Below are 17800 nucleotides of genomic sequence, written 5' to 3'. Positions count from 1 at the left end.
GTGAGTATGTAGAAATATTTTCGTTACTGCCCTTGGAAAAGTTCGACCTTGATAGAGTCAAGCCGGACGATTCCAAAAAAGAAGATGAGGAGAAGCGGAGGTATAGGCTGATACCCAGGACATTTACGAATTGGTTGCAAGCATTTGCAATTATGGCGAGTGTTATAGGGGAGAAGCAACCGGAGCACTTTTCGGCGCTTTTCTGCTATCAGGACGCGATAGGTGAAGCGTATAGAGTATATGGAGGCACAGCATGGTTGCGGTACGATGAACAGTTTAGGCAGCGGAGAGTGGTTCGCCCGGAGCTACATTGGGACCATAAAGACATCAGCCTGTGGATGCGTTTGATGACGACAGCGAGGATGCCGAACCAGTTTTTTCAGGGGGGAGCCGGTGGACCGTCGACCCAGGGACATTCGGCTGGAAACAAAAAAGGGGTTTGTTGGCAGTATAACTCAGGGTCCTGTAAGTTCGGAGGAACATGTAAGTATAAGCACGAGTGCTCGGGCTGTGGGGGAACGCATCCATCCTCCAGATGTTTTAGGCAAGGAAAAGGTCGACATGGTGAGGTTGGGAACAAAAGGGAGGACTCCGGTGATAGTGGAAAGGATGCGGCCGTTTCTCGGTAAGTACCCGGACAGGAAAGCGGCATTGCTTTTAGAAGAGGGATTTGCGGTGGGTTTTCGGATTCCATGCACTCTATCGGCGACTCCCCCAGTGCCCAAAAATTTAAAGTCAGCCCTGCAGCATCCGGAAGTGGTTTCGGAGAAACTACAGAAGGAAGTGGCATTGGGTAGAATGAGCGGCCCTTTTTCAGTAGCACCAATAGCCGATTTGGTGATGTCCCCGCTGGGCGTTGTGCCCAAAAAAGAGCCCAACAAATTCAGGCTCATTCACCACTTATCCTTCCCGAAAGGGGGATCCGTGAATGATGCCATAGATCAAGAAGCATGCTCAGTGACTTATACGTCATTTGATGCTGCGGTGAGGTGGGTGCGACACTATGGAAAAGGGGCCTTGATGGCAAAGGCAGACGTGGAATCTGCTTTTCGACTGCTGCCAGTTCACCCGGATAGTTTCCGGTTGCTCGGGTGCCATTGGAATGGGGGATTTTATGTTGATCAATGCTTACCAATGGGTTGTTCAGTATCGTGTGCGTTATTTGAACAATTCAGCTCCTTCGTGGAATGGGTGGTAAGGGATGTATCCGGGGTGAATTCGATAATTCACTACTTGGATGATTTCTTATGCATAGGCCCGGCCTCTTCTAGAGTCTGCACGGTGTTGCTGCTTCATTGCAGCATATAGCAGGAAGATTTGGCATTCCATTGGCAGATGAAAAGACGGAGGGACCCTGCGCGGTCATCACGTTTTTAGGCATTGTGCTAGATTCTGAGGCGATGGAATGTAGATTACCTGCGGAAAAATTGGAGGATTTGAAAACAGAAGTAGCAGGTTTGATAGGAATGAAAAAGGTACAGCTGCGAAAGTTGCAATCGGTGTTGGGCAAGCTGAATATTGCTTGTCGCATTCTACCGATGGGGAGAGTGTTTAGTCGCCGGCTGGCGGCTAGCACGAGTGGGGTAAAATCACCCAAACATTTTGTGCGTTTATTAAAAACGTATAGGGAGGACCTAAGGGTATGGCATACCTTTCTGGAATCCTTTAACGGCAGGGCAATGTGGATGTCGGGACCAGTCAGCAATTTTGACTTAGAACTGTTTACCGATGCCGCAGGATCCACCGGTTTTGGGGCGTTTTTTCAAGGAAAATGGAGCGCGGGGCCATGGCCACAATCTTGGGTAAAGGAGGGCTTCACAAAGAACTTGGTTTTGCTGGAACTGTTTCCATTAGTTTTGGCAGTGGAACTATGGGGTGCAGCGTTCAGGGATCTGAAGGTGCGCTTTCATGGTGACAATCTGGGGGTGGTGCAAGTGATAAATAGGGTCACGGCGTCATCTCCGCCGGTGATCAGGCTGCTGCAACACTTAGTGTTAAGATGTTTACAACTGAATGTTTTCATTCATGCTGTTCACTTACCGGGGGTGGAAAACGTAATTGCTGATGCGCTGTCTCGCTTCCAGTGGGACAGGTTCCGAGAGTTGGCGCCCGAAGCGAAGCAACAGGGGGTACCTTGTCCAGACTGGCTGTGGGAGATTGCGCTGACGTCGTCGCGGGATGGATTAAGCGGTCGGTAAGTGGGAATACTTGGGCAGCATACACTAAGGTATGGCAGGAGTGGATGTCGTTTGTACAAGTTTTGGGGGAGGAGCCTATTGGGCAAGGAGTACGTTCTTTATTGCTGTACTATGTGGCACGAAAATTGGACGAGGGTGTCTCAGTGTCAGGGATGAATACACAGTTGGCAGGTTTGGCTTTCCTCTTCAAGTTACAAGGGCAGCCCGACGTTACCAAGGATTTTTGGGTGAGACAACCGTTAAAGGGTTATCGGAGGGCGGTGGTCAAGCGTGATTCTAGGAGACCGGTAACTTTTGAAATATTGAGGGGTATTGTTGATCAACTGGAGTTGGTTTGTTCATCTGCATACGAATTTTTTGGGGCATTCAGGATAGGGGAACTGGTTAGTCCTTCCAAAAAAGTGCAAGGGGGAATTGGGTTACAGGAGGTACAATTGGAAGAGAAGGGGGTATCGATATTATTGAGGAAGTCTAAGACGGATCAAGGGGGTAGGGGCAGGATGGTGCGAGTTTATCCCATTCATGGTTCCCCACAGTGCCCGGTGGGCGCAGTCAGGGAATTCTTGAAGGTTAGGCCAGATTTTCAGGGCCCTTTGTTCGTGCATTTAAATGGGAATATGTTATCACATTTTCAGTTTGTTGCTGTTTTTAAAAAATGTTTGCATGGTTTGGGGCTGGAGGAGAAGGATTTTTCATCACACTCATTTAGGATATGAGCAGCGACAGAAGCGACCAGATTGGGGATGGATGTGGAGGTAATAAAAAGGATTGGGTGGTGGGAATCTAACAGATTCCAATCTTATGTACGGCCGGAACTGGTAATACAATTGTAAGTTACAGGGGTGTTTCTTTTGGTGGATATGGGGTATGTATTAGAGGTAGCTGTTATGGCCAGGAGTATAGTTTGGCATAGTCAATGTTGAGAATAGTGTTTGTTTTCTTCTAATTTCAGGTGCAGCGCCAAGAACGGTCTCGATTATGGGCCATTCTTATGTATGTTGGGGGGCTCGGAGGGGAGACGCTCGGCCTGAGGGAAGGCAGTTAAGTTTTGATAGACGGGAAGTGTATATCAAGTGGTTGGGTATACCAGGGATGTTGTGGGGTAGATTGGTTCAGGAGGTACAGCTTTATGCGAACAGGGAGGGACCTCCGGACGTCCTGGTGATACATGTTGGCGGGAATGACTTAGGCATTCGCTCGATGATAGACATCACGCGAGACATAAAAGTTGACGTTTGGAGATTAATGAAGGAATTTCCGCAGATGATCATTGTCTGGTCGGACATGGTTGCCAGGATGTCTTGGAGAATGGCCAGGTCAGTGGAGGGTGTGAATAGGGCAAGGAGGAAGATCAACAGGGAAGTTAGTAAATTTATGGTCAATAATGGGGGGTTGGCAATTCGGCATAGTGAACTGGAATTCGAGACATGGAGGTATTTAAGACGTGATGGGGTACATCTCAATGAGGTGGGTACAGATTTGTGGGCTTTAGGCTTGCAAGATGGCATACAGCGAGCTATTTGTGTGGGGAGGGGCACCCAAGAGTAAGGTGTTACTATTGGGATGCTGTGGCGGGCGTTGGTCTGGGCAAAGGAAGAAAGATGGCTAAAAAAGTAAGAGTGGGGATCCAACGTTGATTTGGGTCCGGAGGTTTTTTGGTTCCCGGTTAACGGAGGTTAGCCGGGAAGTGATAATGGGGCACTGCGGCCGGCAGTCTCTGAGCCAGCTTGTCGGCTTGAGGCCTATGGGAGATTTTTTGGATTAGGGCTGCAGTGCTATATTTGTTATGGCCATCAAATTGTTTTTGCTAAGCGATTGCTCAGACCAACGCTCTTTTGAATTAACAGGTTGTATAACAGATGTTTTTTGGTTATTGTTTTTCTGATGACAGAATTTTATAATTTTATAGTAAAATAGATATGTTTAAAATAAAGTAGGCTGCTACGGCCTTTTTTATTACTCCAAGAAAGCTGGTGTGGTCTTATTTATTTGGAGTAGAAATATGAGGGTTTTTGAGTTTGGTTAATAGACATCTGTTATCCAATAGTCATGTGTTCCATGGAGCTGCATTGTTGTTGTTAGGTAAATTTAGCTTTGTCTGACTGTAATCAGTGTGGCTGTAATTGCTGTATTAGGTAAATTTAGTTGTGCACACAGTAATCAGCGCAGTTGCATGTGATTACAGGAGGTCCCCGGGTTACAAACAAGTTAGGGACTGTAGGTTTGTTCTTAAGTTGAATCTGTTTGTAAGTCGGAACAGGTACATTTTTTTAAGTGTAGCTCCAGCCCAAAAAACTATTTTTAAGCTTTTTGGATAGCATAGGGAAGGGTTATCACCCCTGTAACATTTGTTCTGCTGTCTGTGCAACTCTTCAGAAGATTTCACCTCACTTTCTGTCCCAATGACAATTGGATTTTGAGAATTTTGGGTTGTTGTGGAAACAAGCCTTGGTGATAAAGCATCAGTGGAGGTACCTTTTCCCCATAATAACTCTTACAGGAGTGAATTTCCCTTCCTAGGGGTAGATTTCCTCTCACTTCCTGTTGTCTCCCTCCGTTTGTAAGTAGGAGTCGTTTTAAGTCAGATGTTTGTAACTAGGGGACCCCCTGTAGTTAGGTCTGCTCAGTGTTGCAGCTGTGGTTCCTCTACTTTCCATGCTTTCCAGAGAACCGTAGAACTCTCTGGAACGTAGGTGTGGAGCGGTGCAAATAGCAGCATCCCAGGGAGGGTGGCTCTGAAGGCTGCTGGGAGTCTGTATAAATACTCTGAGACACAGAGCTTCTGGGTCTTTTCCATCAGGAGAGGAACACAGCCTGGAGGGCTTCCTGCCCTCTGGGCAACGCTGCCATGTGCTTGCTGTTTGTGAGGTCTTGGGTGGTCCACCCAAGGGTCTAGATGCTGAAGCTACAGAGAGTTGACTGAGGAGCTGTCGTCTGAAGTCTGGTAGCACAGGAGAAAGGTGTTGCATTGATGTTGGAAGGAGGCAACCAAGCTCTACAGAAGAAAGTTTACTGTCCTCAGTCTGTGCATGGTTCTTTTTTGGAGTATCCCACTCTATTCCCTCAACCCTATCCCATTTACTCCAAAAACAAAAATACCTAGAAACGTTATTGAGCCGAAGAGTGATTGTAATCGTTTGTGCCTGGCTGAGGGGCAATTACTTGGAAAAGGAATCCGGCTCATTCGGGGGTAGGGCTACAAGTAAAATTGTGCAGCAGCATTGTCCCCTGTGAAAATGATAGCCTTAAAGTGGAGTTCCACCCAAAAGTGGAACTTCCGCTTTAAGCACTCCTCGCCCCCTTAAATGCCACATTTGGCATGTAATTTTTTTGGGGGGGAGTGGGTACCTTCTTTTTAGTGGGATTTCCTGTCCCACTTCCTCTTCCCGGCCACCTAGGCGACTCCTCCTCTCGCCCTAGGTGGCCCGCCTCTGCAAGCAATCTTCCGGGACACGTCACAGGTCCCAGAAGATTGCCGGGCCAATAGCAGAGCGCAGTGCGACTCGTGCATGCGCAGTGCGTTCCCGGCCGTGAAGCCGTAAGCTGTCATGACTAGGTGCCCACAGTTGCTATGATGGCACCACAAAGAGGAGGGGGGAGGAGCGAGGCTCAAGGTGCCCGCATCGCTGGATCGTGGGACAGGTAAGTTTCTTTTTTATTAAAAGTCAGTAGCTACACTTTTTGTAGCTGCTGACTTTTATTAAACTAAAAAACGCGTGGAACTCCACTTTAAAGGAGTTGTAAAGGTAGAAGGTTTCTTTATCCTAATGCATTCTATGCATTAGGATAAAAAAACCTTCTGTGTGCAGCAGCCCCCTTAATACTTATCTGAGCCCATCTTTATCCAGCGATGTTGCCAGATTGTCTAAGACTCCCCTCCTCATTCGCTAAGACAGCAGCAGGGCGCGATTGGCTCCCGCTGCTGTCATTTAAAGTCAGTCAGCCAATCAGGAGAGAGAGGGGGGCAGGAACATGTTACATGTTCCCAAAGGTGAACTTTTTACTTTAAGAGAAAAGATGATCTGCAACTCCTTGCTTGCTCTTTAAAATACTCAAAATTTATTGATTCTCCATAAAATACAGGTAGTGGTAGTGAACAAGGCCCACAAGGCTGAAATGTGTTTACATCTGCTGTCTGTTACTGTGTCTTTTATGGAGAATCAACAAATGGAGATTTTAACCACTTCAGCCCGAGCCTCGTTTTGAGTTAAAATCATTTTTTTTGCTAGAAAATTACTTAGAACCCACAAACATTATATATATTTTTTTCAGACACCCTAGAGAATAAAATGGCGATACTTTATGTCACACCGTATTTGCGCAGCGGTCTTATTACGTTAAAAAAATAAGACAACAGTAAAGTTAGCCCAATTTTTTTTGTATTGTGCGCCTAGTAATATGATAACCAACATGTCACGCTTCAAAATTGCGCTTGCTTGTGGAATGGCAACAAACTTTGTCACTTAAAAATCTCCATTGGTGATGTTTAAAAATTTCTACAGGTTACCAGTTTTGAGTTACAGAGGAGGTCTTGAGCTAGAATTATTGCTCTCGCTCTAACGATCGCGGTGATACCTCACATGTGTGGTTTGAACACTGTTTTCATTTTCTGATTTAATAGCAAATTATGTATGCGTTCACTTCTGTGCGTGTGCTCGGCGGGACAGAGCGCTTTAAAAAAATGTTTTTTTCTTATTTATTTTACTTTTTATTTTTAAACTGTCCTTTTTTTAAAAAAAAAAAAATTGGGGTCACTTTTATTCCTATTACAAGGAATGTAAACATCCCTTGTACTAGAAAGAAAGCATGCAGGACCTCTTAAATGTGAGATCTGGGGTCAAAAAGACCTCAGATCTAACATTTACACTTAAATGCAATAAAAAAATAAAAATTAAATTAAATGTCATTTAAAAAAAAAATTTTAAAATTCCCCTTTAAGAGCCAACGTCACTCCCGCCCTCCAATGCTATGGAGCCGAGTGGGGGCCATCTTTTCCTCACTCGGAATCCAGGCAATGAGGGGAGCGGACACAATCATATCTGCCGCTACCGATGGCTCCTGTAAGTAAGTAAGACGACCGGAGCGCGGTGGGAGTCCTCTCCCGCCACCCATAAAAGTTATCTGATGGCAAATCTGCTGCAGAGACCACTTATATCTCAAAGAAAAATGCACGCAGTTCATGAAAATACTAGGGTTATGGCAGCTAGCAGCAATGGTTTTTAGCGTCAAATTACCGATGTACAGGTACGCCGATTTGCGCAAAGTGGTTAAAGAGCAAGCAAGGAGTTACGGACCATCTTTACTCATGATTGTCATTGCAGCTGTGCGACAACCTTTCCGCACCCAGGTAACTTTGAAAAAAATTTCTAAACTTATTGGGTAGTAGCACCCTACCTCTGCTCTATTTTATGATCTTATCCTTTAAGCTGGCCATACACCAGTAGACGTTTGTTAAAAAAATAGTTTTCAGAACGTTCATTCAATTTTTAATAGTTAGTCGGGTCAAGTTGATGATTATTTTTGACTGTAGTGACAAGGAAAATCGAAGAAGGATAGAAATTTTTTCTTGAACTAATATTTGTAAATGTTCTCAATGTGAATGTAGTTTTCATTTGGGAAAAATCGTACTTGTAATGTGTATGTGAATCCTGAAATCGTATGTAAACATTGGCATGGCAATTGAATTAAATTTTACAGGGTTTTTATTCAAAATTAGTCAAGTTCATAGTAGTACTATGGAATGCTCTCATGAATGATATTTCAGCATTTCCATAGGAACAATCAGCTAAAATTCTGCTGGTGTATGGCCAGCTTTAGATAGACCTGTAATCTTAAAGGAGAAGTCCAGACAAAGCTTGTTTGGGTCACAGGAGTGCAATTCGTTTTGCACTCCTGTGACCCATTTTCAGTAGAGAGCGAACTGAAGTCCGCTCTCTGCTGACATCATGGATATCAGTCCAGGCACCGTGTCATCCCGACAACGGGAGTCTGGATCTGCCAGGTCCCTGGACTGACACCCGTCTCAGCCTCTCAGCGAGCTGCTGAGAGACTGAGATGGCCACTCCCCACCCCTACACAGCTTAGTGCTCCAATGAGCGAGGAGGGAGAAGAGCGGAGAGCTGTGACTGACAGTCTACATCTCTCTTCTCACGGAGCTCTAAAAACCGAGTGATCGGCTGTGAATGTTCTGCTTATTCTCCTCCCCTATACCATTATTGATGGGTTTTTTTTTCCTGGGAGCAGTTATCTTTTTCTGACAGGTACCCCCTCCCACTTATGCAATTCTTGCCTAGGCCAGAATTCTGGATGTTTACCTCCCCCTACTTGCAACCTTCTGGGACACGTCATATGGCTCCAGGACTGGCCTGAGTCCAGCACATCATGCGTGGGGAGCCGGTTGTAAAACAGTAAGAAGTCACAGCTGACTTCCCACAGCCAAGATGGCAGCACCAGAGATCCGAAGGCCGGTGAAGAACTGGCCTGGGTAAAGACGGCACTAAATAACTGGGCTGGTAAGTGTCTGCTCATTAAAATTCAGCAGCTAGAGCATTTTTTAAAAAGACTGTAGTACCGATTTAAGCTTCTATAAATAAAAATTGACCATTCTAAGCACCCCGACAGTGATATATGTTTAGGAATGCATCTAGCTCTTTTTTAAAACAATCTAGTGAGCTGGCCAGAACTATTTTTTTTGACATAGTCTATTCCATATTTTCATAGCTCTTATTGTGACTACCCCTGTCCATATGTGGAGGTTACAGAGGTAATAAACTCAAAAGCACACATTTATTATATTGTGTACCAATTCTTCGATATGATCACTGTATTCGTTTCCTCTTTTAGGCTTTATTTCTTCTATTTTCATCTAGTGATCCAGCCAGTAAGTATGTTGTTTTTCAACAGAAAAGCTCTCTTGCAGTTACAGGGAAGAGGCAGACCATTTACAACTGACAGGACGACCCCAGCCTTGTGCCATTGTTATTAGTTTGTTCAGTTTAGAGATCCAGTGACATTTAGTAGGAGTGGCATTGACAACCCACCTAAGTATAATAACACTACGTGTTTCAGATAATGACCTTAGAACCGCAATGGTGGTGTGAGCATTAAGGTTGGGAGAATCCAAGTGACTGAATATACGAGTAAGTACATGGTTGTAAATGAAAGTACCAAATACTACATTAATTATGAGGATTAAGATGTCCCAGTAATTTTGGACACTTCCAAAGGAGATGTACCAGGTCACCTGGGGTGGCCCCACATTTAACACATTCCGGCTGTTTCTGCACCCAATGCCATGTGAGAAAACTGGGGTTCTGCAGGCCCTGTGAAAAATGAAAAATTAGGTGAATCTTATGGAAGTGAGATTGATTGACTTCTGTTTGAACGTGTTTGAAAAAATGTCATGATCAGCAGCTGCAGCCATTGATTAGTGTATTCCTACAGTGGCAAGTCCCGCTGTCAAAATACATTGTCCTAGTTGGAGGGATTACTCTGGTTGATGGAGGGACCAGTTAGTTTTTTTCCATTCAGTCCACTGGCTGAACTACAAAAAAAAAAAAACTTGTGCATATTGTGTGTATGGCCAGCTTTAGACACTTCAAACAGTATAAAAATAAGTTAGAAACCCAATAATCCTGGGTACATTCTTACCAGAAGGTGCTTTCCGAAATAGCAGATCAGATAAACAGTCATTATATTTGCCCCAGGGCACATCTAAGTGTGACAGTAAAGACATTTTATAACTGCAGAAAATTAGAAATGGAACACAAATAAAGTATTTAATAGCTACTACGTGATAATAATAGCCTTCTAGTGAAATTGTGAATAGAATAAAGGTGTAGGTATGGCGCTGCCCTACTGTGATATGATTTGTCACAGTTACCTTATATGATGGCTTAAGAGGTCTCTTTGCTGACTACATATATTATTTGCAACATGTAAGCTAAGAAATCCTCAAAATTGAAATAGTGCTTTAAAAATTATTTCTTTATGAGAAGTGTAACGCAAACAAAATCATAGGTTAACAGTGACACATAATATGGCCTGTAAGGCCAAATATTAATTAATTAATTATTTTCCCTTAGTGTTGCACTCTCTAGTGTGTATATTATTGAATTTAACACATTGATATAAAATTTCTCTGTAAACTGTAAGTGCAAATGAGTGAGAAAATATGTGAAAAATAAAAATAAAAATCAAATATACAAAGATGTGCAAAAGTATGCAAAAAATATATATAAGGAATATATATATGGAAAATAAACCACTAATGAATATCGCATAATCCAACTACATATATAAATAAATACATATATCACATGCCATTTAGTTAAAGTGCAAAAAACGTGCAAAAATGTGCTATTTATATTAGATCATAAAGTGACTGGTGCTTGAACTGTGAACTCAGTGATTTGTGCTTCATAAGCCCAGTACTTGCTGTATAAGTCCGTATTTTATGGTGGAGGGATCTTTTTAGATCTTTTTTGGATATTTTTGAAATAGTTCGGAAAGTCTTTTAAATATATGGTTTGGAAAGGGTTAAAATTTTCATTGGAGGGTGATATTTGTAAAAACCATTCCTCATTCAAGTGCTGGTCTTGTGATGGCTCTCCTTAACCGAGGGCTTATTGTGCTTGCACTCACCGAATAGGGACACCCCTGCAGGGGTATAGGCAGTCACCGTGTTTGCCACTGTGATGTCTCCGATCCGTATAGTGAATGTTGCTATGCCGGCTTTTGTAAATCACTTCCCCATACTTTGGATGATGAGATGACTCAGGGGGCCAGGATAGACTGACAGCAATGCCCGGCTGTGACCTCTCCCGGTCGCCATGCTATCTATAAACAATCAGAACGCGGAAGCTCCTAGTGGTCAGGGGGTGTCCGAATGGAAGGGAGGGGGTGCGCAATCTGGGACTAAAGTCTGTTCATTTTGAACGTGATGAGGTACGACGGGACTAGAAAAGGAAGTCAATCTTACCGCTTTTATTGGCGAGATTGCCACCTTGCGAGCCCCATTGCAGGAGCCAGTGCAGAGCATAGGCCCTTAGGTCTGGTATGGATTTTAAGGGGAACCCCCACTCTGAAAAAACGGCGTGAGGGTCCCCCCAAGATCCATACCAGACCCTTATCCGAGCACGCAGCCTGGCTGGTCAGGAAAGGGGGTGGGGACGAGCGAGCGCCCCCCCTTCTGAGTGCCCCCCCCACCCCAAAGCACCTTGTCCCCATGTTGATGAGGACAAGGGCCTCTTCCCAACAACCCTGGCCGTTGGTTCTCGGGGTCTGTGGGTGGGGGGCTTATTGGAATCCAGGAGCCTCCTTTAATAAGGGGGCCCCCAGATCCCATCCCCTCACCCTATGTGAGTGAGTATGGGGTACATCGTACCCCTACCCATTACCCTGGGGAAAAAAAAAGTGTCAATAAAAAAACACACTAGACAGGTTTTTAAAGTAATTTATTAGGCAGCTCCGGGGGTCTTCTTCCGACTTCGGGGGTCTCTTCCGACTTCTTCGCTCTCTCCGGCATCTTCTCCCGCTCTCTGGCTTCTTCTCCCGGTGTCTGGTTCTTCACCCGCTCTCCGGTTCTTCTGCCAGGCTCCTCTGCTATCTTCTGCTCTTTTGCCGCTCTCTTGCTAGCGTTGGCCCGGTCTTCTCCATCATCTTGTTCCCTCTTCTCTTATTCTGATGTTGACACAACGCTCTCTCCCGCTGTAATGCTGTGTGCACGGTGCGCAACGACTTATATAGGCATGGGGCGGGGTCATTGGGTGACATCACCCGGTGACCCCGCCCCTTATGATGTCACAGTCCCAGCAGGCCCCGGGACTGTGATGTCATAAGGGGCGGGGTCACCGGGTGATATCAATAAGGGATTAGAAGAATACTAATGAGGTTGACTCAATGTCCTTGTCTCCTATCAGTATGTTCCTTGTCAACACTAGAGATGTCCAATTTCTGAAAATTTTGAAGCCATGGGAAAAAAAAGTTTTTGTTTTTTTTCTGGAAAAAAATACTACTTTTACAAATTGAAAGTAATTTTGTTACACTGGGAACTTAAAATTGTATTTTTTGTTACAAATGAAATAACAAGGACTGTACATTTCAACAATACATGAGAACAGGTAACCACCCCTTTCCCTCATGATAATGTATCATCTACTGTATCCCAACAATCACCCAACTGTAGAATGTACAAGATGGAGCCCACAAGCAAACTAAACGGGAGCCTTTCCCCTGCAGTGCCCCCTAGTAGCATTGAGAATTTCAGTGTTACTTGAACTGTATTCCAGGATTTATTTGTCTTTAGCTGAAAGAACTTGCAATAATTTAAGACTTTACATAAATTCTCAGAAATCTTTCATTAAGGTCTTCGTGTTATATAGTTTGAATACCATGTCATAGATATATTACTTATCATTGTAAAGGAACATATTCCACACTACTTTTTTTTCCAGGAAAAAACAAAAAAGAAAACAAAAAAGAGGCTTCCATCATAACAAATATAGAGTAAGGTGGTCCCATCCCTCATGTATTAGACCATGGAAAAGAGTGCCCCCCTTAGAATGGGACTTTAATAGACCACCAACTCATGAGATAAAAAATTTATTTTAATAGTATACTTTTAAAAAATACATAAAAATGTCTATAACATACATAAATACAAAGAATACATTCCATACAAAATCAGAACAAAAAAGTGTATACAAATATAAATACTAAATGTACTCAATGTACTCAATGTACTAAATGTACAAATAGACTGTGCACTTAGCAATGTACGCCTCTGTAAGTGCAATTGCCCCAGAGCTTAGTAAATGAGGTAAATGAGGTAAGGCTTCACTTTGCAAGGAGTACCCAATCATGTGCAAGGAAAATAAAAAAACAGCATTTTTGCTTGCACATGATTGGATTATGGAAGTCAGCAGAGCTTCTGTTCATTTATTAGGCTCTGGAGCAACTGCACATTGCAACGTGCACAGTCTTTTTGCCTTTAGTAAATCAACCCCATGGTGTCCACACTTACAACACAGGTCTGCTGGTCCTCCATTTTGGGTATTAATGTCAAAGTGTGATCCCTGAATGGAGCACCAAAAGGGGACTGATCTAACGGAGAGGAGGAAGCCTGTGGGAGTGAGGGATAAGGTAAGTAAAAATGCATTTTAATGGTACCGTAAAAAAAAAGAGCATTTAACCCTTGTAGTGTGGAGGAAGTCCCACTTCAAGATTAGAGTTGACATTTCCCTTAGAGTTCAGCTTTAACTGTACAGGACAGTGCAAGTGGCTGCTAGCAATTCAGGTTGTTACATACTAGTTGCGTTTGAAAAAGAAAATCTTGGTAAATGCATACCTGGAGCAATTGTTGTTTTTTTTGTTTTTTTTTTATCATTTCTGGCTAAGCATTAAATAATTAAAACCTTAAAACAGTTTGTGTAAATAGATGACAATGTGCTCTTTTATCAGCATTCTAATACTGTTTATCCAATTGCAGCTGTCACATTGCAATCACTGTAGAGGACATTTTTGTTACAACTTCAAGGTTGTCTCAGTCCTAGAAAATAGACAAGCCAGCCATTATTCTTAAATAGTTTGTTCATAAGGATTGGGGAAAACATTTTTTTTGAAGATGGCAAACTCTCAGCTCAAGTGCCTTGAGGACGAACTGGAATTTGTGGACATTACTGAGGCAAGTCCCCAATTTTATTACTCTGAAAAGCAAAGGACTGCCTTGGAAAAACTTTTATCCTCTGGAGAAAATGACTTTCAAAGCTACCTAAAAAATGAAGAAATGCGGAACTTTCTTTCCAGAGAGGAAGCCATTTCCATAGCAAGTTCTGCAGTGGATTCAAAGCTGGGAAAAATAGAGTATGAGGATGACTTGGAGCTGGATGATGATCTAAGTATGAGTTACTGGCCTGGAAAAACTGATGTTCCGACACCCATGCTAGATCTGGGGTGGCCAGAAGGAGATACCTGGAAAGGCATTACACGGGCAGAGGTCTACACTCACCCTCCTTCAAATAATGCTCCACACATAAAGGTGGTTATCAGAAGAGCCATACAAAGCGCTACAAAGGTACCCTTTCATACTTATTTTTCTTTTACAAAGCCTGTTGATTCAATATTATTTAAAGGTTCAGAAACTTAAAACTGATATTTCAGGTTTTGGTGAACCTGGAGAATTAAATCACCTGGTAGTGTATTTACTTTATGGGGGGGGCTCTATTAGTGAGATTATATGTTACACAATGCATCATTATGTATATATCAATCACAGTCACATAAGGTATTGTACAGCAATGTAAATGTGCATGGATTCACATAAGATCCACCATATTCATCAGGTTTGGACAGGATTGTATGAGACAATAATTGAATAAACTGGTATATTTTAAACTGTTATCTAAAGTAGATAGTTAATCACAATCTCAGTGTACATCTAACAACAATGCATAGTGATGGTTTTGGGGTCCTGTATAAGGTATAGGAACAAACTACTAAACATCTATTGGTAGGTACATGCTTTCTATCTCTGCTAACCTATTAAACACTTAGGAACTCTAGGGTCAATTTACCAAACACATCTGCATACTGTATATATTAAAAAACTATCTAGTTAGTTCACTTATCTATTCCTTATGAGTCATACTGCTTTGGACTGCACTGACAAGGCTCGGGTTTTCAATAAAGCCCAACCCTGGATGTACCCCTCTCTGCCGCCCTTAGGTTTTCGGGGCTGCCAAATGCTGAGGACAATGTGCCATATCTGGTGGGAATGCCCAAGTGTTTGTGGCTTCTGAAACAGCATTTTTGCCCTGTTTCTTAGAGTTATGGGACAGTCAGTTCCCCAGACTCCTTATTTAGCACTTCTTAACACCCCGATGCCTGGTATACCTAACTGTTTAAAATGTTTGATATTTTTTATTTTATGACAGCTTTCTGTATCCATCGTGCAGGCTAAGAAAAAGGTCACATGGATTATGTTGCATAAAAATATTGTTAGCATTCTAAAGGACACAGTTAAAAAAATTGAACAGACCTGGAACCGTGGGCTAACTATGTGCAAGTGCATGTGTCTCTATTGTATGTTAACATAGTCTTTGCTGGTGCCGAGGTTTCGTATGCCTCCTTTGACCCAGGTCCGGACCTCCTCTTGTTTTTTTCTTCTTCTTTTTTTTCTTCTCTTTTACTTTGTTCTCTTGTGTGTTTGACTACCCCAAAGCAAGGTGTTATTGCGTTTTACATACTCGGTCTATTGGTGGATGGGTGGTCTTCAATGTACAGTATATGCACCTATCTCGTCCATGTATCGGGAGGAAGGACATCGATCCCTGTTGAATTTACTATTTTGGGTATTGTACTGTGGGTATTGTTATTCCTCTCAAGCCATTTGTTTTGCTTATTTGTTTTGCTGACTATTGTACTTTTGTATTGATGTTGATCTTTTTTTTGTAAAACTTCCAGTAAATATTTTGAAAGTAAGGCCCCTTCCACACGGGGTGGATCCGCTCAGCCGGCGCATAACAGGTCCGTCTCTGCTCACTGAGCAGGGATTGACCTGTCAGAGCCCCACTGATTTCTATGGGGAGATCAGAAGAAACCGGACAGCGTGTCCATTTTCATCAGATCTCATCCGATCTGCCAGACGGATGGCTGAACGTATTGCTTTATGTCTGTTTTTAGTGGATCGGATGGCAGGCGGGTGTCAGCGGACACATCTCCGCTGACAAACCGCCTGCCCATAGGAGTCAATGTGTGGCCCGCTCTGGCCTGCCTGAAAAAAGGACAGGCGGATCCCAGCGGGCTTATCGTGTGAAAGGGGCCTAGAGCCTAACCCAGTTCTCCCCTTTTTCACCATGTAAGGTCACCTAGGCTGTATTTTTTGTTTTAATTTTTGTATATTTACCTTTTATGGACGTCGTTAGGCTGGTCACATGACATGCATGATCCTCTTTCTCATTGCCCCTTGTCCGGATTGGGTGTTCCTCCATGATGTAGTGTGGTCACATGACATGCATGATCCTCTTTCTCATTGACCCTTGTCCAGATTGGGTGTTCCTCCATGATGTAGTGAGCAGCATCGGCATGATGACGTCCACAACGCTTTATGCAATATTACATAATTAATGAATGCAGGTTCCATTTTTATGCCCCTTTAGGAGGCGGGTCCATGACTCCCCGAACTCACAGAATGTCTTCAGTTTTCGGGGTTGATTTTGTGGTGATAAAAACAAATTACCATGGGAGGCAGCTCCAGATTGAAGATGAATATTGCAGCTTAAATAGATTTTTTTTTACAACACCGGAAGACATTTTTTAATTGAAAAAAAAATGAGGCAGAAGTTGACTGTACAACCCACCTATATACACCATCCTTCCCACAGATTGCTGTACAAACCAATAACTTCCCCTTTAAGGCAAATTTCAAGTTTTACTTTAAAAGAGCTGGTGTGCTTAGGGTGGACATGATTCATGACTGATGTTCTGTAATTCCAATCAGATTGGGAGGTGGGCAGGACTGAAGGCTCTAAAAGGTGGTGTCACACTTCTTATGATATCATACAGGAAGGTTTGGTTAGAGAAATGGGATTATTTTACAAACCTCTCAGCATGCGTTTCAACTGCCCAGCTCTTTAACTGAAATTATCCTTCCTTTGATGATTGTTTAAAGCCCAACTAAACATTCATTTTACATTTAGCTAAATATATTCTAGGCTCATGAAAACTAAGGCTGCATTCACACCTGAGCAGCGCAATTTTTAGGTATTTTTTTTAGCTTTTTTGAGCATTTTTACATGCATATAGTAGTGTTTTTTGAAGTGTATTTCAAGTGTTACATGTGTAGTTAAGCTTCAAGTGCTTTTGCTTTAGCCAATGGTAAACATTGGGAGAAACTACAGACTCAATAATGCTTGACATGCGCCTGCAAAAACCATCTGAAAAACACTAGAAAATGCTCAGTTCAAGCTTTTTTAAGTGTTTCCAATTGAAGTCGATGGGGCCACAATTCCCCAAATCTGCCTTAAAACTAGCTGATGTAGCTTTTGGAGCTTCAGGCTTTGAGCTAGACATCTTAGCATTGATACTATGGGGTTGAGTTACTAAAGACAAATAGACTGTGCACAGTCTATTTGCCTTTAGTAAATCAACCCCTATATGAATAAATAAGAGAGAATAATGAGATTTGGATGTTGAGCATTTTGGAGCTTCAAGCCACAAAACGCACAGGTGGGAGCTAAAGGTATGCATAGCCTTACAGTTTGCTTTCTTTGGAAAATATACACAGCCTGAGAAAATTCCTATCTCCTGCCACAATGCTGCAGAAGCCTCTGCCCACTGTGTGGAAACAGTGGAGTCTCTGCAGAGGTTTCATGTGTTACCTGTTGTGTCAGAGCAGAGGTCTCCAACCAGAACGGAGCAAGAGATTTGCTGATTGCACAGCTATAGGTGTAAAGTGTATTGGATCTCTGCAGAGAGACCACTGCCACCACACAGAGATCAAGGGTTCTTCTCTGCAGCATGCTTGCAAGGGACAGGCTTTTCTACTCAGGTTATGGCTTCTTTCTATAGAAAATGGAATGTAGGACTTCAAACAACTTTTTGGT

At 43.0% G+C, this 17800-nt stretch overlaps 1 protein-coding gene across 3 annotated transcripts in view; it reads left to right on the top strand.

The window, feature by feature from the left end:
* The window catches only part of FAM83E (family with sequence similarity 83 member E), a 143679-nt gene that overhangs the window by 20077 nt on the left and 105802 nt on the right, over positions 1-17800 (top strand). For all 3 annotated transcript variants that reach the window (XM_073602730.1, XM_073602728.1, XM_073602729.1), the window contains exon 2: positions 13687-14271. In XM_073602730.1, coding sequence (XP_073458831.1) covers positions 13822-14271 — 450 coding nt within the window. In that variant the 5' untranslated portion in view covers positions 13687-13821. The remainder of the gene's footprint in view (positions 1-13686; positions 14272-17800) is intronic.

This window comes from Aquarana catesbeiana, linkage group LG10 (genome assembly GCF_042186555.1).
Source record: "Aquarana catesbeiana isolate 2022-GZ linkage group LG10, ASM4218655v1, whole genome shotgun sequence".
In the NCBI taxonomy this organism is placed as follows: domain Eukaryota; kingdom Metazoa; phylum Chordata; class Amphibia; order Anura; family Ranidae; genus Aquarana; species Aquarana catesbeiana.
The sequence above is the reverse complement of the archived record's forward strand: the minus strand, read 5'-3'. Positions and strand labels throughout refer to the sequence as shown.